The sequence below is a fragment of the Ornithorhynchus anatinus genome, chromosome 9 (genome assembly GCF_004115215.2).
Source record: "Ornithorhynchus anatinus isolate Pmale09 chromosome 9, mOrnAna1.pri.v4, whole genome shotgun sequence".
Taxonomy (NCBI): Eukaryota; Metazoa; Chordata; class Mammalia; order Monotremata; family Ornithorhynchidae; genus Ornithorhynchus; species Ornithorhynchus anatinus.
This window is the reverse complement of record NC_041736.1, coordinates 37,851,231-37,873,498: the sequence shown is the minus strand read 5'-3', so window position 1 is coordinate 37,873,498 and position 22,268 is coordinate 37,851,231. Positions and strand designations below refer to the sequence as shown.

At 53.6% G+C, this 22,268-nt stretch overlaps 1 protein-coding gene across 1 annotated transcript in view; it reads left to right on the top strand.

Moving 5' to 3' along the window:
- The first annotated feature begins 3,591 nt into the window (after positions 1-3,591).
- EHD3 (EH domain containing 3) overlaps positions 3,592-22,268 on the top strand; it is a 34,234-nt gene continuing 15,557 nt past the window's right edge. Inside the window, exons 1-2 of the mRNA XM_029072143.2 lie at positions 3,592-4,788; positions 17,023-17,199. Coding sequence (XP_028927976.1) covers positions 4,562-4,788; positions 17,023-17,199 — 404 coding nt within the window. The 5' untranslated portion in view covers positions 3,592-4,561. The remainder of the gene's footprint in view (positions 4,789-17,022; positions 17,200-22,268) is intronic.

Sequence of the window (22,268 nt, the reverse complement as noted above, 5' to 3'; positions counted from 1 at the left end):
AAGTGAGTGGCCTACAGTCACACAAAAAGCAGATAGATGGTGAAGCTGGGATTAGAACCTAGGTCCTTCTAACTTCCAGGCCCATGTTCTGTCCAGTAGACCATGCCGCTAGACCCTGCTCTAAGCCTCACCCTTTTTAATTGTTATACACGAGGCTGGTAGGTGAACTTCCGTTCTCTTCCAGCTGCTCAAACCACCACCAACAAAGAATGTGAGCTTCACTTCTAAACAGTCCTATACAACCCTACAGTCCTTTAAACAGTCACCGTTTCTCCGCTTCGGTTCATCATAGAGCAGCGGTGTGGGTTCCCCTCCGTCATCCATCCTCCTCTCGGGCTCCACCCAGAGAAGATCTGATGGGGTGAATATTGCCTCAGTGATACTGGACTTGACTATGTTCTGGAAGTTCACCGCCCGGATCCTTAACCCGCTGAGTTCACGTAATCGATTCTGTTAAACACTCATTATGGGCCGAGTACTGAACTAAGCACTAGGGTGGGATACAGGATACTCAGGTCAGATATAGCCCCTGTTCCACAAGGGGCTTACAGTTTAAGAGGGAGGGAGAACAGATATTTACTCCCCATTTTACAGTTGAGGAAACTGAGGCACAGAGAAGTAAGGGGGTGAGCTCAAAGGAACACAGAGAACAGGTTCTGGAGCTGGGATTAGGAACCCGGGTCCTGTGCCTCCAAGTTCCATTCCCTTTCCACTAGGCTACACTGAAGGGCTTAGTATAGTGCTCTGCACACAGTAAGCGCTCGATAAATACTACTGAATGAATGAATGAATGAATGAATGCTTCTCGGGAACAATGCCAGAAGGTCTTCATGTTATTCCTTCAACTTTTCCTGTTCTGAACCTTCAATACCCTTGGCTATTCAATTATTATTATTACTGATGTTATTGTTATTAGGACACTTGCTAAGCATTTACCCTATGCCAAGAAGTGACTAAACACTGGGGAGATACGTAATAATTAGATCCCACATAGGGCTCACACTCTCAGGGAGAAGAAGAACAGGTACTGGATCCTCATTTTACAGATGAGGAGACAGAGGCACAGAGAAGTGAAGTGATTTGCTCAGGGGCACAGAGCGGACGTGTGTCAGAGCCAGGATTAGAACCCGGGTCCTTGGACTCCCCTACTATTGACCCTATTTCCTAACAAAGTTCTAGTATCTTGTGTTAAGTGGGACGGGAAGGGAATGAAGATGAGAGGGGGCTGGGGCTGAGAGAAGGATAAAAGACCCTCAGACTTGATCTGTGTCTATCTTGAGTGATTTGGAAGAGAAGCAGTGTGACCTCATAGAGAGAGATCCCAAACCTGGGAGTCAGAAGACCTGGGTTCTAATCCTGGCTCCACCACTTGCCCGATCTGTGATCTCGGGTAAATCACTTCACTTCTCTGGGCCTCAGTTTCCTTATCTGTAAAATAGGGTTTAACTACCTGTTCTCCTTCCCCCGTACACTGAGAGCCTCATGGGGAATGGTGTGTGGTATGATCGTATTTTTATCCACCCAGCGTTCAGCACAGCACTTTGGACCTAGTAAGCATTTAATGAATACCACAAGTACTTGTAGGGTCAGTCCTGTCTCTGAAATCATAAAAATAAGAATAATGAAATCTGTTAGGACTTCACGGTGTGCCAAGCATTATACTAAGCACTAGGGTAGATACAAGATGATCAGGTCAGATAATAATCTGTCCCAGTGGGGCTTACTTACCATCTAAGCAGGAAGGAGAACAGGCATCTTAACTCCATTTTACAGATTAGGAAACTGAGGCCTAGAGAAGTCAGATGACTTAACCAAGGTCACACAGCAGGCAAATGGCAGATCTGGGTTTAGAACCTAGGTCATCTGACTCCCAGATCCAGGGTCTATCCACTAGGCCACGCTGCTTCTCTCTATAACCACATATTACAATTCTCTCATCTGGAACCTTACCACTAGCAGAACCTGCCAAATAACTTTTTTGCTGTTTCCCTTTCCAAACAAACGCATTACATTTCACTTCTTGGGAGGGAGGGAGGGAGGGAGGGAGGGAAGGAGGGAGGGACGTTGGAATCAATCAATCAATCAATCAATCACTTGTATTTATTGAACACTTACCGTGTGCGGAGTACTGTACTAAACACTTGGGAGGGTACAGGGAGGCAGGGAGGAAGCGAAAGAGGGCACGAAGGTGAGAGGAAAAGAGGAAAAGAGAGAGGAAGGGAGAAGGAGTGTCGACTAATGGATAGAGACTGGGCCTGGGAGTCAGGAGAACTTGGGTTCTAATCCCAGCTCCGCCACTTGCCTGCCGTGAGATCCTGAGCATGTCACTTCAGTTCTCTGGGCCTCAGTCACCTCATCTGTAAAACGCAGATTAAAGAAACGCCATAAAGAAAAAGGGTAAAAGAAAGGGAAAGAAGAAAGGGAAGAAGGGGAAAGGATCGAGAGAAGAAAGAAGGAAGGTGGGAGGGAGTGAGGGAAGGAAGAAGAAAGGGAGGGAGAGGGGAAGAATAGAGAGAGGGAAAAAGGGAGGGAAGGAGGGAGGGAGAGAAGAAGGGAAGGAAGTAGAAAGAGAGGATTAAGGTGGAGAGAGGGAAGAAAAGAGGGAGGGAGGGAGGGAAGGAAGGAAAGAAGAAGAAAGAGGGGGGAAGGATGGTGAGAGGGAAGAAAGGAAGACAGGAGGGAGGAATAATAGGAGGGGGGGAGACAGTGCCTGGCACATAGTGAGTGTTCAACAAAGACCGTTAAAAAGGCCCAAAGAAAGAGAGGGAAGGAAAGAATAGAGGGAGGGAAGGAAGAAGCAAAGGGGGAGAAGGATGGAGAGAGGGAAGAAAGGAGGGAGGGAGGGAAAGAAGAAGCAAGAGAGAGGGGAAGGATGGAGAAAGGTAAGGAAAATGAAGGGAGAAGGGAAGGAGGGAGAGAGGGGAGGAAGGGAAGGAAGGAGGGAGGAAGGGAAGGAAGAAATGGAGGGGGCGCATGGAGGGAGGCAGGGAAGGAAAAAGAAAGGGAGGGGGAAGAATGGAGAGAGGGAAGGAAGAAGAAGGAGAGGGGAAGGATGGAGAGAGGGAAGGAAGAAGAAGGGGAGAGGGGAAGGATGAAGAGAGGGAAGGAAAAAGAAAGGGAGAGGGGAAAGATGGAGAAAGAGAAGAAAGGAAGGAGGGAAGAAGAAAGGGAGAGGGGAAGGATGGAGAGAGGAAAGGAAAGAGAGGGAGGGGGAACGACGGAGAGAGAGAGAGGGAAGAAGAAGGAGGGAGAGAGGGAGGGAAGGAAGGAAGAAGAAAGGGAGGGAGAGGGGAAGGATGGAGAGAGAAGAAAGGAAGGAGGGAGGAAGAAAGGGAGGGGGAAGGATGGAGAGAGGGAAGGAAAGAGGGACGGAGGGGAACGACGGACAGAGAGAGGGAAGAAGAGGGAGGGAGAGAGGGAGGGAAGGAAGGAAGAAGAAAGGGAGGGAGAGGAGCAGGCTGGAGAGAGGGGAGCAAGGGCGAGGGGAAGAAGGAGCAAATCGGGGGGGGGGGGGGGGGGGCGGCCCCGGGCGCCAGGCGCGCTGCCGGGTGCCGCCCGCAGAGGGCGCTGCGCCTCCCGGCCGCCCGGGCCCCACCAGGCGTTCAGCCGCAGCGGGCTGCAACCCGCACCCGCCCGCCGCTCGGCACGCCGCCCCCTGCCTCCTCCTCCTCCCCTGCTCCTGCTCCTGCTCCTCCTCGTCCTCCTCGTCCTCCTCGTCCTCGTCGTCCTCCCCCGGCCACGGCCGCTTCCCGTCCGGCCGCGCCCCTCTGAGCCCCTCCCGGGCCAGGAGCGCGGCCACCTCCCGGGCCACCAAGGCCCCGGGCCACCCGCCTCGAAAGCGCTCGGCAGCGCCCACCCGGACGAGGCTCCTCGGGCCGGGAGGGGGTGGGCGTCGAGGGAGACGCGGGGCCGGAGGATCGCCCCCCCCCCCCCCCGCCATCCCACGGCCGCCGGGACCCCCCACCTCCGGACAGAGCCAGGTGGGGCGACGGCCATCCTTGGGTCATTGATTTGCAGGCTCGCTCCTGCGCGCGGAGATCGAGAAGAGCCGGCCCTGCCGCACCATTTCCCCCGGAGCGGGGAAGCGAATCCCAGCGAGGATTGGGAGGATTTCTCCTCTCTCCTCTCCCCGGGGGCCCGAGAGATTTCTCCCAGATTTCTCCCGGGCCTTGGCCTTCGGGGGGCGGTTTTCATCGGACAGTATTTATCGAGCTTCGAGGGAGAAAGGGAGGGCCGGAGCCGGATGCGTCTTGGGGACCGTGAATCCGGCAGAGAAGCAGCAGCAGTGAGCTCTGCCGGGGCCTGGGAAAAATTCCCAGGTGAGAGGCCCAGTAGTAGGATCTTTTAAGTGTCGTCCCCCCCCCGGGGCCGGGGAGATCCGGACAGGTGAGAGCGGGACCCCGTCTTCGGTCCCCCCGGGCCGGCCGGCCGAGAACGGGGTGGGACGTCGGGGCGACCGACCCCGACCCTTCTGGAAGGACAGGACCGGGCGGGGCGGCCGGGGCCTCGACGGCGAGCGGGCGGCGAGGCCGGTCGACGGAAGGGCCAGACCCACACCGAGATGTTCAGTTGGCTTGGCCACGATGACCGGAGGAGGAAGGACCCAGAGGTCTTCCAGACGGTGAGCGAGGGGCTCAGAAAACTCTACAGAACCAAGCTGCTCCCCTTGGAAGAGCACTACAGGTTCCACGAGTTCCACTCGCCGGCCCTGGAGGACGCGGACTTTGACAACAAGCCCATGGTCCTGTTGGTGGGACAGTATTCCACCGGGAAGACCACCTTCATCAGGTGAGGGCCCGGGGACGTTCCTGCCTCTCTCGGGGGGTCGCCGCCCCCGACGAGATCCCGGGGTCGCGCGTCGCGGCCGACCCCCGCTGCCGCTCTTGGGAGGGGGCGGTCGGAGCGGGAGGTGGTCGTCCTGCTTCCGCTCATCGCGGGGGGGAGACCGAGGCACCGGGAAGTTACGCGGCGGGTCGGCAGTTCTAGGGTCGGGGACGCGTCCGCTCCGCGGCCTTGGGCAGATCGCTCAATTTCCCTGTGCCTCGGTTAACCCGTCTGCGAGGTGGAGATCGGACCCTACTCCCTCCTACTTAGACTGCAAACCCCTTGTGGGACGGGGACTGGATCCAACCTGATCAAGATGGATCTCCGACAGCGCTCGGCTCACAGGGAGTGCCCTTTCTTCGTGGCGTCCGTTAACCGTTCACTCTGTTTCAGGGACTCCAGTAAGAGCTAGAGTGGATGCAAGATGACTTGATTGGACACAATCCCTGTCCCTCGTGGGACTCACGGTCTTAATCCCCATTTTAAAGATGAGGAGACTGAGGCAGAGAGGAGTTATGTGGCTTACCCAAGGTCACCCGGCAGACAGGTGGAGGAGCTGGTAGTAGAGCCCCGATCCTCAGACCCCCGGGACTGGGTTCTTTCCACTGGGCCACACCGATTCGGAGCGCTTGACAAATACCGCGATCATTATTTTTCGTTCAGTCGTATCGGCTGACAGCTTACCGTGTATGGAGCGCTGTCCCGAGTGCTCGGGAGAGTACGACGTGACGGTAGACAGACACGTTCCCCACGCACGACGAGCTTCCGGTCTAGGAGAGGAGATAGATACTAACATAAATAAATCGATTACAGATACGTACAGAAGCGCTGTGGGGCTCGGGGGCGGGGGGGAGGGGGGGAGAATAAAAGGAGCAAGCCGGGGGACCCGGAAGGGAGTGGGAGAAGAGGAAAGGAGGGCTTAGTCAGGGAAGGCCTCTTGGAGGAGAGGGAGGGACTCTGTTTTGCCAACGCATGGTTTTGTCCTTTGAGCCGTTCCGTCTCTCCGGCCACCCTCTTACTGGAGGGTCTGCACTTCCTCCGTGGCTTTTTCTTTTCGAGTTTAGATGGGCTAAGAGATGGGGTTCCGGCTGGGAGACCCACAGTCCAGTCACGAGTCCCAGGGTCGTCTCTGCCACCGTCAGCCTTAGGGCTGTGCGGTCCTGGAAGCCGAGGGGGAGGGTGGAGAGGGACTCGGAAGCTCGTCGAGGGCAAGAAACACGTCTGCCGATTCTGTGGCGTTGTAATAACGATGACGATGATGGTGGGAAGCAGCGAGGCGTGGCGGCTAGAGCGCGGGGCCCGGGAGTCAGAAGGCCATAGGTTCTAATCCCTCTTGTCTGCTGCGTGTGGCCTTAGGCAGGTCACTTCACTTCTCTGTGCCTCAGTTCCCTTATCCGTAAAATGGGAGAGTACAGTATGGCGCCGTCCGACCCGATTCGCTTGTATCCTACAGTGCCTGGCACACAGTAAGGGCCTACCAAGTACCGCAGTTGTTATTATCATTATTACTATCCGTTAAGCGCTCACTGTGTGCCAAGCACCGTTGGAAGCGCCGAGGTAGATACGAGCCGGTCGGATTGGCCGCGGCTCCCGTCCCACGTGGGGCTCACGCTCTTATCCCGTTTTTTTACAGATGAGGTCACTGAGGCACAGAGAAGCTAAGTGACTCGCCCAGAGTCGCACAGCAGACACGTGGTGGAGCGTTGTACTCTCCCAAGCGCTCAGTCCGGCGCTCCACACGTAGCAAGCGTTCAAGAAACACCCGCCACGGATTGATCGATGGATGGGATGGTGAACGTGGAATGGTGGGAGAGCGCCGAGTAGAGGAGTCATCTCTCGTGGCCTCCCCCTGGGGTGTCGAGGGTGGCGTTGGGCTGGTTGGGCTGACCCGAAAGACTTCCTCTGGGAACCCGAAATGGACTCAGACCGGATTCCACATTCCCCTTTGGTTCCGCCTCCTCTAGTTGGTCCAAGAGTGACGGCCCGCTTCGCTCTGGACCTGACGCTGACGTCCCCTCCCTCCTCGCCCGTTCTGACTCGCTGGGTGGCGAGAGGCACCGGGCACCCCGTCGGCGGAGGCTAGGAAGAGAGGGGTTGTCGGGGACCCCTTTAAAAATAGGAAAATAAATGTCGGTACTCGTTAAGCCCTTACTATGTGCGGAGCCCTGTTCTAAGCGCTGGGGGAGATACGGGATAATCAGGTCGTCCCACGTGAGGCTCACGGTTAATCCCCGTTTTACAGATGAGGGAACTGAGGCCCAGAGAAGTGAAGGGACTTGCCCACCGTCACACAGCTGACAAGGGGCGGAGCCGGAATTCGAACCCATGACTCCCAAGCCCAGGCTGTTTCCACTGAGCCACGCTGCCAGAAGGGACCCCGGCAGACCACCGAACCCACCTCACTGCCACCTCAGAGAGCTGGAAGTGTCTGACTTGGACAGAAATACCGAGGGAGGGTCTGGGCTCAGCCGGAGAGCGGGGATGGGCCGCCGTTGTCTCACTCCCTCGTTTTCTCTCTTCCGCCGAGCGCGCAGGGCCCGATTTAACTAAGCCGAGAGAATCCTCTCTCTCGAGGGAGGTAGGGAGGCTGGGGAGAGAGAGAGGGAGAGAGCTGCTGTTTTACTATCTCCGGGAAAGATGTCTCAGCAGGAAACCATCTCTCGGGGGTGGCTGGAGAGTGCCCGAGAGCAGCAGCGTCTCCCCGTAATCTGGAGTAGGATCGAGCGATCCACTGGATCTATGGAGCGCTCACTACGTGCAGAGCACTGTACTCGGCACTTGGGAGAGTACGACAGAATTAGCGGACACGCTTCCTACCCGTTCCGAGTCAAAGTCTAGAGGAGGAGGCGGACATTAACGTAAGTAAACAGGTAACTCGATGTATATATAATTTAAAGATACGTGCCAAAGCGCTACGCAGCGGCGGGCGGAGTGACTATCAGATGTCCAAAAGTCACAGATCCCCGAGCGTAGATGACACAGGAGGGAAAGGGATCGGACTTAATCCGGGAAGACCTTTTCCCTGTGAGAGGTGACCTTAATAATGCTTAAGGAGATGTGACCTTAATAATGCTTGGAAGGTAGAGAGAGTAGCGGTCTGGCATACGTGGAGGGGGAGAGAGTTCCAGGCGAGGGGGAGGACGTGGGATGCGGGTCAGCGGTGAAATAGATGAGAGATTGGGGCACAGTGCTAGAGGTGCAGAGCACCCGGGCTGGCGGGAGGAGGAAATGAGCCTCTATCAGTGTCATTTCTGAGCCATCAGAAGCCAGGAATCGGCTAGGGACGCTAGCCCCCCTCACCTCTCCCAGGGGTCACCCTTCCCGCATGGACCTTTCCTCCTCCTCATCCCCGTCGACTCGTCCCGTTCAGGGATGACTCTGAATTCCGCTCCTGGGCCGCGCCTGAGGGAGGCCTGTTTTCTCTCTCCCGGTCTGTCCCGTGTGGGTCTACGGTCCTCTGCTCCGCCTGCCGGGCCTCGTTCTCGCTGAACCGGGACTGTGGAGAAAAGGACATCCTTCTGATAGTTAATTAGCGGGCTTGAAGCATCTGCCTCCAATAACTTCCTCGGCCCAAGGCCCAGCCACCCGAATAATAATACGAACAAGAGACCGGCCCCGGAACCGTTCTCCGTCGGGCTGGAGGGTCACTAGTGCAGTGGCTCTGAGTCACTCCTCCCCAACCGGGCAGACGGGCGGGTGGAGAGAGGGGCAGGGAGACGAGCAGGCAGGCCCGCAGACGGGCAGGCAGCGTGGCTCAGTGGAAAGAGCGCGGGCTTTCCAGTCCGAGGTCATGGCTTCGAATCCCGGCTCTGCCACTCGTCAACTGTGTGACTGTGGGCGAGTCACTTCACTTCTCTGGGCCTCAGTTCCCGCATCTGGAAAATGGGGATTAAGACTGTGAGCCCCACGTGGGACAACCTGATTCCGCTGCGTCTACACCCCAGCGCTTAGAACAGCGCTCTGCACATAGGAAGCGCTTAACAAATACCGACGTCATTATTCTCATTAGCCCCCCAGACAGGAAGGCGGATAGGCTGGCAGTCAGGCAGAGAGCCGAGAGACAGGGCGGCAGGCGCTCTCTCCTGCTGTTTCTCCCCTCCCCACTGCACTGTTCCCCCTCTCGGCCCTCTCTCTCCCTCAAGAGATTTAAGCAGCTGCAGGCTGCCCTCTCTGCTTTCAGGGCAGATCCCTCCTGTGCCATTTGTACATTTCTGAAGGACGTTTTGCTCCCAGCCTGGAGCCGGCCGAAAGGCACCGGACAGCTTGACAGTGGCGGGAGGAGGGGGGCTGGCTGGGTCCACGGTCAAGCCCAGACTTCCGGCGGCGACGGCGGCGCCGCTGTGCCCTCCGTGCCAGTAACGCCCGTGGCACCGACCGTGGGTTCGGCTGGGGGTGGCAACTTGCCGGGCTGAAGCGACAGCGTCCCGAAGAGGCCGTGTCCAGTCCGATTCCATTTTCCATCCTGGGCTTCCGTCGGTCTCCCCACAGTCTGACTCTTTCAGGCCCCTCTTGTGCCAGACTCAACAGTGACACGCCGTCAGGGAGGAGAGGTTACGCTCCCCCTCCCCTTCTGCAGCATGACAGAAGCAGAAACAGAAGGCTTCAGGCCCTCTTTCGATCAATTATATTTATTGAGCGCTTACTGGGGGAGAGCGCTGTACTAGGCTCTCGGGGAAGTAGAATATAACAGAGATGGTAGAGGTGAGTTCTCTCCCCGCCCACGCCTGCCCTCATTTCCTCCCCACTCCTCTCACCCTTCGCTTCTGGTGAGACGCTGCCCTGACATTGGTCCCGGGGGAAGAGCCGCCCTATGCCGGGCAGTGCCAGGCGGTGTCAAGCCGCGCCAGTCAGTCCGTGGCCCACAGAGCTCAGAGGATAGCAGGTCCAGACACGCAGGGAGGCCTGGACTAAGCAGCCGAGCCCCTCTAGATTGTAAGCTCAACACGGGGATGGAACGTGTCTGCAAATTCTGCTGCATCGTCCTCTCCCAAGCGCTCAGCACAGTGCTCTGCACATACTAAGCACTCAATCCTCATTCATTCATTCATTCATTCAGTCGTAAGTACCGTGTGCAGAGCACTCTATTGAGCGCTTGGGAGAACGCGGTATAACAGTAAACGGACACTCTCCCCACCCGTGATGAGCTTACAGTCTAGAAATACCAATACCCGTAAATAGCACTGGTCGTTTGATCCGACGTCTGTCCCGAGAATTCAGGTAGGGCTCGGCCTCGATGTCGAGGACACGGGGACGTCGGCGGCTTGGTGAGCTTGGGGCTGGAAGACTGACAGTGCTAATAGAAGCTTTGTTCTAGGACATTGGTTGAGAGCCGGGATGAGCCAGTGGTCAGCCTTGAGTGTTGATCTCTGGAAAATGAGGCTGTGGGGAGGGTGGGGGGTGGCGGGGAGGGCTCCCAATCTGCTCCCTTTAAAGCAGGGAATAAACAGGAACTGGATTTGGGGTCTATCAGTGGAATTTACTGAACGCTTACTGTGTGCAGAGCACTGTACTAAGCACTTGGGAGAACACAACAGAGGCAGCAGGCATGTTCCCTGCCCCTAACGAGCTTCCTGCAAGTCTCCCCAATCCGGACTGTAAGCTCGTTCTGGGCAGGGAATGTTTTTGCTTGTCGTTACGTAGTACTCTCCCAAAAGCTTAGTTCAGTGCTCTGCACACAGTAAGCGCTTAATATATATGATCGACTGACTGATGGACTTCGGAGCACTGTACTGAAGCGCTTGTGAGAATACAATACATACAGTTGGGAGACATGTTCCCTGCCCACAGTGAGTTTACAGTCTGGTGAGGGGATGGGAAGATGAGGGCTCTATGCCAGCTTCCCCCCGGAGATGCCAAAGCGCTTCTGTTTACGGCATTTTGTCCAGTTTAACCCCACCATGGCCCTTTGAGAGAGGGGAAGGTCGAGTCCCCATTTTATGGAAGGAGAAAAGGAGGTTCAGAGGGGTTAACCGATTGCTCCAGGACACACAGCAAGGTGCTAACCGAACCCGGACTAAGAATCCTGGTCTCTTGGCTCGCCGGGTAGCGGCCTGCCCTCTAAATGACACGTGGTGATCATGGGAGACTCGGAATTGACAGGGAGAAGTGAGCTTTTGGCTTGCTCCTACATTTGGGTGCAGGGACCAGAGTAGAGAGCAGGGGGAAGCTCTCTGGGACGGGCTTTCTCTCTCCCTAGCCCTGACCATCCATTTCCAGCAATGGACAGGAAGTGATATGTGCTCAGAGGGCTGTAAACACTCTTTCTGCCACCGTCCTTTCTCCCTCCCCCCTCCTCCCTTTCTCCCTCTCTCTCTCCCCCCGACTCTCTCTCTGCAACCCTCCTAGCTTTAAATTCACTCTTTTCTTTAGACCACTCTGTGGGAACATTTTTTTGTCTTTGAACAGAGGCGATTTTTATCGCTTCCCATAAAGAAGCAGTGTACGGGATTTCTCAACAGATTTTCTTTTGTGTGTTTGCTCTAGAAATAGTGGGGCCTTTGTGTTTCCCTGACCCGGGGCCGTGTGTTGCACCCCAGGGCTCCCGTGAATTTACCCGGCTCAGAATGTCTACTCTGCTCCAATCCTGCCTGACTCTTTTTTCCTGCAGAACCTGGAGGATGAAGACTGTTTGAACCTTCTGTTGTCCCTCTGCCAGACCAGCCCCGGGTGATTTCGCTTTCGGTTAAAGCGAAATAGAAAAACGGACATTCGCTATTCGCACCGCCCGCAGCTCCATAACACTTCTATACATATCTTTAAAATTATATATTATAAGTTACATAGTTACTTATGTGATCGTCGGTCTCCCCCTCTAGGCCGTAAACTCGTTTTGAGAAGAGGACGAGTCTGCTAATTCTGTTGTATTGTACTCTCGCGAGCGCTTAGTACAGTGCTCTGCACATAGTAAGAGCTCAACAAATACCATCCATGGAGTCAGGAATCGTCCAGAGGTGCGGGGAGGGGTGAGGAAGGTAGCCATGAACTCTTTCTGTCCGGGTCACCTTGGATGGGTGTATAGGGCTGTTTTACTTTCTGCAGTGTTCCGATTGGTTGGAAAGTGAGGAAAATCCTGCTCCTGGGGCTAGTGACTGGGTAGGGATCTGTGAGTCACTGCAAAACCTCATATCATGTCCTCGTTCAGGCTCGTACTTGAGGGTTCAAAATGCTTTCCGAGACCATGGGGGGGGAATGGCTTAGCTCCCCGATACGGCCATACCTAGTCAAGACTTTCCATTCCGGGACCACCCGGCTGAATCCTTCTGTATCCCCCACAGCACGCTTTGTTCCTTTAGTGCCAACCTACTGTCTCTCACTGTCTCTCGGCCCCGTCTTTCTCACCGCCGACCCCCTGCCCGCATCCTCCCTCCGGCCTGTAACTCCCTACGCCTTCACGGCCGACGGTCCGCCACTCTCCGCACCTTCAAAGCCATCCCCAAATCACATCTCCTCCGAGAGGCCTTCCCTGACTGAGCCCTCACTTCCTCGTTCCCCCCTCCCTTCTGCATCCCTGTGCACTTGGATCTAAACCCCTTAAGTACTCTTTGATTTACATCTCAGCCCACATAGCCATCTCTGATTTATTAAATGCCTGTCTCCGCTTCTAGTCTGTAAGATCCTTTTTAAAAACGGTATTTGTTGAGAACTTTCCATATGCCAAACGCTGTTCTAAGCACAGGGGTAGGTACAAGTTAATTACGTTGGACACTGGCCCTTTCCGGCATGGGGCTCTCAGTCTAAGTAGGAGGGAGAACAGGTGAGGAAACTGAGGCACAGAAAAGTTGAGTGCCTTGCCCAAGGCGACACGACAGGCGATTTGTAGAGGCGGGATTAGAACCCAGGTTCTCTGACTTTCAAGGCCGGGCTCTTCCCACTGGGCCGTACTGTTTTCCTGTGTGTCTACCTACTCTATGGTAGTGTACCCTCCCAAGCACTAGTACAGTGTTCTTACACAGTAAGAACTCAGTAAATACCCTACGGATTGATTAATTTTTTTTCTGGGATTTGTTAAGCGCTTACTATGTGCCAGGCACTAATCGAAGCACTGGGTTAGAAACAAGGTAGTCAAGTTGGACACAGTTCATGTCCCACGTGTGGCTCACAGGCTTAATCCCCGTTTTACAGATAAGGTAACTGGGGCCCAGAGAAGTGAAACTCCTCACCCTAGGCTTCAAGGCTCTCCATCACCTCGCCCCTTCCTACCTCTCCTCCCTTCTCTCTTTCTACCGCCCACCCCGCACGCTCCGCTCCTCCGCCGCCCACCTCCTCGCCGTCCCTCGGTCTCGCCCATCCCGCCGTCGACCCCCGGGTCGCGTCCTCCCGCGGTCCCGGAACGCCCTCCCTCCTCACCTCCGCCAAACTGATTCTCTTTCCCTCTTCAAAACCCTACTTAAAAATCACCTCCTCCAAGAGGCCTTCCCAGACTGAGCTCCTCTTCCCCCTCTACTCCCTCTGCCGTCCCCCCTTCACCTCTCCGCAGCTAAAGCCTCATCTTCCCCTTTTCCCTCCGCTCCTCCACCTCTCCCTTCCCCTCCCCACAGCACCGTACTCGTCCGCTCGACTGTATATATTTTCGTTACCCTATTTATTTTGTTAATGAATTGTACATCGCCTCGATTCTATTTAGTCGCCATCGGTTTTTACGAGACGTTCTTCCCCTCGACGCTGTTTAGTGCCATCGTTCTCGTCTGTCCGTCTCCCCCGATCAGACCGTGAGCCCGTCAAACGGCAGGGACCGTCTCTATCTGTTGCCGACTTGTTCATCCCGAGCGCTTAGTACAGTGCTCTGCACATAGTAAGCGCTCAATAAATACTATTGAATGAATGAAATGACTTGCCCAAAGTCACACAGCAGACAAGTGGAAGAGCTGGGACTAGAACGCACGTCCTCCTGACTCCCAGGCCGATGCTCTATCCACTAGACCACACTGCTTCTCATTAGGCCTCGCCGCTCTTCAGCTGATTCCCAGGGTAGCATTAGGAGAATCCCACATCCTCTGTATTATCAGCAAGCTGATGTAGCATCTACATCCTCCTATTTATGGAGATGGCGACATTTCTCCTGATCTAGTTTTTTTCCTGAAATTTGACCTTTCCCGAAAGCTCTCAGAGACCCTGGCAAGCTTCCAAAATGAGGAATCGCTTTAGTGACCTTCCTCTCCTGCACAAGCAATAATGATGATGATGATGACGATGGCATTTGTTAAACGCTTACTATGTGTCAAGCACTGTTCTGAGTGCTGGGGTAGCTACAAGCCGATCAGTTTGGACGCAGTCCCTGTCCCACGTGGGGCTCAAAGTCTTAATCCCTGTTTTACAGATGAGGGAACTGAGGCCCAGAGAAGTGAATTGAAATGACTTGCCCGAGGTCACACAGCAGATGGTGAAACCAGGATTAGAACCCAGGTCCTTCTGACTCCCAGCCCCTTGCTCTATCCTGTGCTTTTCAGGTCTTGTTCTGCAATGTGCTGTGTCGTCATCATCGTCGTCTCTTACCTGACTTCGCTTCGGGTATCGGCTTCCCGAGTGAGGGCAAGTGTCTGTTATGTTGAACTCTCCCAAGCGCTTAGTACAGTTCTCTGCACACAGTAAGCACTCAGAATGAATAAATGAGTGAAAGTGAGGTGAAAATAAACTGAGCTGGCTCTTGGGATGTAAACTATGGATGAGCGAGTCGGGGGCCGTGGGGGGGTCTCAATAGAAAATGATCCCAGCCCCCTTCGACCGCTCTTAAATAGGCCAAGCAAGTTCACGGGATTCTGGCTGGTCCCTAGGAGAAAATCTAGTCTATTATATGGGCACCCCCTCCCAGCCCCATAGCGCTTATGTACCTATGTGTAATTTGTTTTTTTATTCCTATTAATGTCTGCCTCCCATTCTAGACGGCAAACCCATTGCCGGCAGGGAATGTGTCTGTTTACTGTTGTATTTTACTCTGCCAAGCACTTAGTACAATGCCCTGCACACAGTAAGCGCTCAATAAATATGTTTGGCCGACTGACTGACCCCCAGCAGGGTCTGCGATGCCCCCGCTGACCGCTATTCCCAAAGAAGAAGCTCCATCTTCCGAGAGTGGAATAAGTTCGAAGACAAGAACTTAGTACAGTGCTCTGCACATAGTAAGCGCTCAATAAATGCTACTGAATGAATGAACCGTAACGTGCCTGGACCTCAGAGAGTTTGGATCTTCCCCGGGGAAAACGTGCCTTGATATTGTCGTAATCAACCCCGCTGAGCGCCCCTCTCCCCACCAGATGTGCCCCAGGGAGATCCACCCCCGCCTGGGTTCATTCATTCGATCGCATTTATTGAGCGCTCACTGTGTGCAGAGCACCGTACTGAGCGTTTAGGACTGTACTAAGCGCTGGGGCCCAGGTAGTGATGCAGGCCAAGCACTGCTAACCTCGGGTGAATTCCTTACTCTGATCATTTTTCCTAAGTGGCTCAAGTCTGCTAATGAGGCACCACCAAGCCAGTGAAAAGTCCTCTGTGAATGACTCTGCCACGTGAATTGAGCTCTCCACTTATCTGGGGCAAAAATCATTGCGCTAAAGAGTGAGTGGAGCCCCGCTTTGGGAACTCGTCAATACAAGTGGTGCTTGTTAAGGTCTTAGGTGCCAAACGCTGTACAAAGCACTGGGATAGAGACAACTTAACCGGGTGGGACAGAGTCATTAACGTGTCTCTCAAGATGTAGGAAGTTTTCCGATTATCTTTCCCCCTTTCCTTGCCCGGGTTCGTCAAAAGAAAGTACCTCTGACCTCCTGCTCATTCTGTTCTCCCGCCTTGGGAATCCCTCCTGTCCCAGTCACCAAATCCACTAGAACACCCTTCAAAGCCCTCCTCATACCCCACTTCCTCCAGGAAGCCTTTCCCAGTTAATTCACAACATCCTTAGCCGCATTAACCCAATTTACGTATTTTAGATATCGTAGTTTATTTTTCTCCTCAGCAATGATTCATTAATGCCCACATATATATTCATTTCTACCTTTGATTATTTTTTCAGCTATTTCTTCCTGGCATATCTGAATTATTTCCCGTTACGCCCTTTTTCTCCCTTCTACTTCCATTTATTCTAAAACTATCAATCAGTGCCATTCACTGAGCGCCTTCGGTGTACAGGATGCTTTATGAAGCCCTTGGGGGAGTACGATAAATTAGACACCATCCCTGTCCTCATGGAGCTTCAGTTTACCTGTCTAACAGTTAGAATTTGAGTCCCTCGTGGTCAGGGGACATAGGTCATACTTCTGTTAGGTCTTACTTCTGCATACAGTAAGCGCTCAATAAATACAATAGACTGACCGTCGTACTTTCCCAAGTGCTTAGTACAGCATTTTGCCTTTCGTAAGTGCTCAGTCTTCCAGTCAGTGGTGTTTATCGAGTGCTTGCTAAGTATGGAGCACTGTACTAAGCAGTTGGGAGAGTACGATATAACAGAATTAGTAGACATATTCCCTGTCCAAAATGAGTTTACAGTCTAGAGGAATAAACGCTGTAAGCACTCGGTAAAAATAATAATGATGATACTATTTGTTAAGCACTCACTTAGTGCTTGTACTAAGTGCTGGGGTGGATACAAGCAAATTGGGTTGGACACATGGGGCTCGCGCTCTCAATCCCCATTTTACAGGTGAGGTAACGGAGGCACAGAGAAGTCAAGTGAGCAGCGTGGCTTAGTGGAGAGAGTCCGGGCTTGGGAGTCAGAGGTTGTGGATTCTAATCGCGGCTCCGTCACTGATCGGCTGAGTGACTTTGGGCAAGTCACTTCACTTCTCTGTGCCTCGGTTACCTCATCTGTAAAATGGGGATGAAGACTGTGAGCCCCACGTGGGACAACCTAATTACCTTGTATCTACCCCAGTGCTTAGAACAGTGCTTGGCACATAGTAAGCATTTAACAAATGCCATCAACAGACAAGTGGCAGAGCCGGGATTACCTTCTTACTCCCAGGCCCGTGTTCTATCCGCTATGCCATTCTCCTTCTTCAATAAATACGACTGACTGACTGACTGACTGACTGACAGAAGGGGATGTTACGTTTTGCTTTTAACCTCCAGGTAAATCGGCTTCAGGATTACGACTGGGGATTCGGGGGTGGATCCGACCCCCAGACCGGTCAGCTTCTAGCCCCGGCTGAGGCCCGATGGCTTCCGGGGAAGAATGCTGTTCTCACGATTGCCTTCCGCTCCTGCCAGGTACCTGCTGGAACAAGACTTCCCTGGCATGAGGATCGGGCCTGAACCTACCACGGACTCCTTCATCGCAGTCATGCAGGGCGATGTGGACGGAATCATCCCGGGCAACGCCCTCGTGGTCGATCCCAAGAAGCCCTTCCGGAAGCTCAATGCCTTCGGCAACGCCTTCTTGAACAGGTGGGGCAGATGGCGCTTCTTTTTCTTATGGTACGCTATGTGCCGGGCACTGTGCTAAGCTGTGGGGCAGATACAGAGTAATCGGGTTGGACACAGTCCCCGGCCCACGTGGAAATGACGGTCTTAATCCCCATTTTATAGATGAGGGAACCGAGGCATAGAGAAGTTAAGGGACTTACCCGTGATCACACAGCAGACAAGTGGCAGAGCTTCTCCCTCCACATCGCCTCCCTTTCCTCTTCGGGGATGGGGACGCGGCAGTTGGTGGGAACGTCACGGGGGGCACCCCACGTAGCCGTGGACGAGTTCAACATCATCCTGATGCTAATAATAATAACGATGGTGTTTGTTAAGTGCTCACTATGTGTCAAGCACTGTCGTAAGCCCTGGGCTAGGTACGAGCTAATCGGGTTGGACACAGTCCCTGTCGCCTGTGGGGCTCACAGTCTTCATCCCCATTTTGCAGCTGAGGTAGCTGAGGCCCACAGAAGTGAAGTGACTTGCCCAACGTCACACAGCAGACAAACGGCGGAGCTGGTGTTAGAACCCAGATCCTCTGATTCTCAAGATCGTGCTTTATCCACTGGGCCACGCTGCTTCTGAGCTTGTGACATGTTGAGCACAGCTCCCGTCTCCAGCCAGTGCCATCCAAGACAAAATGCTCTTCTTACGCTTATCGCTTATGGATTCGTGTCCTACCTGAGAGCGCGTTGTTCCCGCTGACCTCTCCTGAAGACAGTTCAGATACGGCCCCAAATAACGATCTAAATCCCGATGGAAAACGGGCCCCTTAGCCTCAATATTGAACGGTTCTAGGTGATCGTACCAACTTACTTTACCGGTTGTCCTGAAGATCATTTTTATCAGCCTGAAAAATCTTTCCTTTCGATCCTTCCACACTTGGAAGTAGAGAAACGCAAGAACAGTGAGCCCCAGTGTGAGCTTCCCGGTTTTAGCCGGTCTTACTCTCCTATATTTGTCCTCTGGAGCTGGTCCCGTGAGCCTTTGCTCAGTGTCTCCTACTTTAGAAACGAAATGATGGCACAGAAAGAGGTCAAGGAGGCTATTTGGAGGCTTTTGAGACCCCACACGCTTCTCTGTTTGACCCATTCCAACCCCCATCGGTCAAACAATCGGTGGTATTTATTGTGCCCTTACTGCGTGCAGGGCACCGTACTAAGCGATTGGGAGAGTACAGTATAACAGAATCGGCACACGTGTCCCCTGCCCACAGTAAGCTTAGCGTCTAGAGGGGGAGACGGATAATAATATGAATTGCAGATATGGGTTTTCCTGCCCAATGATTAAGGCAGCCCTGTGGACGATGGGGATTAAGACCGTCATTTCCACGTGGGTCGGGGACTGTGTCCAACCCGATTACTCTGTATCTGCCCCACAGGGAGTGGACGAAGGAGGCCAGGAGGCCTAGGCCCCGACTCCATGAAACCCCCCCCCCACCACCATAATAATAATGTTGGTATTTGTTAAGCGCTTACTATGTGCAGAGCACTGTTCTAAGCGCTGGGGTAGACACGGGGGGATCAGGTTGTCCCACGTGGGGCTCGCAGTCTTCATCCCCATTTGACAGATGAGGTCACTGAGGCCCAGAGAAGTTAAGTGACTTGCCCACAGTCACACAGCTGACAGGTGGCGGAGCTGGGATTCGAACTCGTGACCTCGGACTCCAAAGCCCGTGCACTTTCCACTGAGCCACGCTGCTTCATCATCGTCATCATCATCATTATAGTACTTGTTTCATGCTTACTTTGTACCAAGCACAGTTCTAAGCCCTGGGGTAGATACAAATTAATCAGGTTGGACACGGTCCCTGTCCCATATTGGGCTCACGCTTTTAATTCCCATTTTATAGATGAGGTAACTGAGGCCCAGAGTGACTTGACCGAGGTCCCACAGCAGACATGTGGTGGAGCTGGGATTAGAACCCAGGTCCTCCTGGGTCCCAGGCCTATGCTCTATGCACTAAACCATGCTGCTTCTCATCATCTTCATCATCAGTGGGACTTATCGAGTGCATTCTGTGTGCAGAGCGCCGTACTAAGCACTTCATTCATTTATTAAGCACTTACTGTGTACAAAATACTGTACTAAGCACTTGGGAAAGTACAAAGCCATCTAGTTGGCAGACAGATTCCCTGCTCACAACACACTTACAGTCTAGAAACCAATGAATAAACCCTGAATCTGCGGGAATGAAAGCATCGTTTGGATTTCCAGGGGGAATCTAGCTCCCTCAGAGGTGTAGAGACCGTTACCACCCAGGCCTTCTGTTAGAATAATCATCACGTTGGTATTCGTTAAGCGCTTACTCTGTGCGGAGCACTGTTCTGAGCGCTGGGGTAGATACAGGGTAATCAGGTCGTCCCACGTGAGGCTCACAGTTAATCCCCATTTTACAGATGAGGTCACTGAGGCCCAGAGACGTGAAGTGACTCGCCCACAGTCACACGGCTCACAAGTGGCAGGATCGAGTGTTCCTCAACTAAGGAGCATAGACCTGTTGTGAAGGAGTAGGAATAAGGGCGGGAGGGGGAGAGGGAGATGTGTCAACCTTTGGCAATAGTAACAATAGTAATAATAATGTTGGTATTTGTTAAGCGCTTACTATGCGCAGAGCACCGTTCTAAGCACTGGGGGAGATACAAGGTAATCAGGTGGTCCCACGTGAGGCTCACGGTTAATCCCCACTTTACAGATGAGGGAACTGAGGCCCAGAGAAGTGAAGTGACTCGCCCCCAGTCACACAGCTGCCAAGCGGCAGAGCCGGGATTCGAACCCATGACCTCTGACTCCCCAGTCCGGGTTCTTTCCACTGAGCCACGCTGAAATGCTACACTCCTCCCCGTGGTCACAAGCAGGGTGCTGGGGAAATCCCCGCTGCTCACCAGCCACCCCCTTTTGGCTTCCTCTTCCGTGAATATGACGCTGGCTAAATTCATAGTGGACCACATCAGGAAAAGTTAGGAATTCTTCAAGCCACCACCTTAAGCAGGATCACGGTCCACTTCTCTAACGCCAGCGTACTCACTGTACCTCGATCTTGTCTGTCCCTCCGTTAACCCCTTTCCCACATCGTCCCTTGGGCCTGGAACTCCCTCCCCCTTCGTGAAATCCTAATAATAATGATGGTATTTGTCAAGAGGTGAAGTGTGCCAAGCACTGTCCTAAACATTGAGGTACCTTCAAGATAATCAGTTTGGACACAGCTCCTGTTCCTCCTGGGGCTCACAGTCTGGGTAGGAAGGAAGAGGATTTAATCCCCATTTTTACTAGAGGAAGGAACTGAAGGAACAGAGAAGTTAAATGACTTGCCCAAGATCACAGAGCGGACGAGTAGCAGGATTAGAACCCAGGGCCATAATGATGCCGGTATTGGTTAAGCGCTAACTATGTGCAGAGCACTGTTCTAAGCGCGGGGGTAGATACAGGGTCATCGGGTTGTCCCACGTGATGTTCTTTCCACTAGGCCACGCTGCTTCTCTGACAGTCTGTCCCGCTCCTTACCTCCAAGAGGCCTTCGCTGACTAAATCCTTTATCTCCCCTCTCTCCCCTCCCCTCGGTGTTGACTGCGCACTTGGATGTGTACCCCTTAAGCAGTTGTGTACCCCTTAAGCACACCCTAGTCCCACAGGACCTACGTACATATCCGTACACTCTACTATTTCCCCTCCTGCCAATCTGTTTCATTGTCCGTAAGCTCCTTCTGGACAGGGATCATGTCTACCGACGCTAATAATAATTTTGGCATTTGTTAAGCGCTTACTATGCGCAGAGCACCGTTCTAAGCGCTGGGGGAGATACGGGGGAATCAGGTCGTCTCACGTGAGGCTCACGGTCAATCCCCATTTTCCAGATGAGGTCCCTGAGGCCCAGAGAAGTGAAGTGACCTGCCCACAGTCACACAGGCGACAGGTGGCAGAGCTGGGATTCGAACTCATGACCTCTGACCCCCAAGCCCGGGCTCTTTCCACCGAGCCACGCTGCTTCCCTGCTTCACAACACGACTCTGTCGTGTTGCATTCTCCCAAGTTCTTGCTACAGTGCTCTGTGCAGAATAAATGCTTACTCGGCGTGGCTCAGTGGAAAGAGCCCGGGCTTTGGAGTCGGAGGTCATGGGTTCGAATCCCCGCTCGGCCACTTGTCAGCTGTGTGACTTTGGGCGAGTCACTTCACTTCTCGGTGCCTCAGTTACCTCCTCTGGAAAACGGGGATGAAGACTGTGAGCCCCACGTGGGACAACCTGATTCCCGGCGCTTAGAACGGTGCTCGGCACACAGTAAGCGCTTAACAAATACCAACATTATTATTATTATTATTAAATAGGGCTACCTCAGGACCTACTGCTCTTTTGGCACTCCCCCCCGTGCAATCGTCCGATCAGTCAGTGGTATTTATTGAGCGCTTTTAGGTGCACAGCACTGCGCTACGCACTTCGGAGAGGACAGTGCAGTAGAATTAGCAGACACATCCTCTGCCCACGATGAGCTTAGAGTCTAGAGGGGAGGGTTAAGTGCTAGCAGTGTGATTTCGGAGGGTCCGTGCCCAGAAAGCCACGGCGCCTAGTGTAAAGATCACGGGGCCGGGAGTTAGAATACCTGAGTTCCGATTCCAGCCCGGTCCCTTCCCCGCCGCTTGATCCGAGTCACTTAACTGAGTTTCCTCATCCACAGAAGGGGGATAAGATACCTGTGAGAGTTGTGCATACGCTGCGGAAAAATAAGAGCGCTCTCTAAGCTATCGTAGACCTCTGGGCTGCTGTTAATTTGTATCCGGACCGTCGTCTAGATAACCTGCACCTGGAATCCACAAGGGTGTTTAAACCTATTTTATTTAGCGGGCTGCCGGGGCTGACGGGCTGGGTTCTGAAGCCCGGGGTTGCTGTCCTAGAGTCAGGGCGGAGCGGAGCTGGTAAATACCGAGCTCCTCTCACACTCTTCCCGGGCAAGTGAAAACCCGAGGAGAGGGCAACTGGCAGAGGGGTGTCAGTGGAAAATGCCATCGCTGCACATGCCTCAGTGATGACTCTTTTTGTGACCCGCCGTTCCTCCCC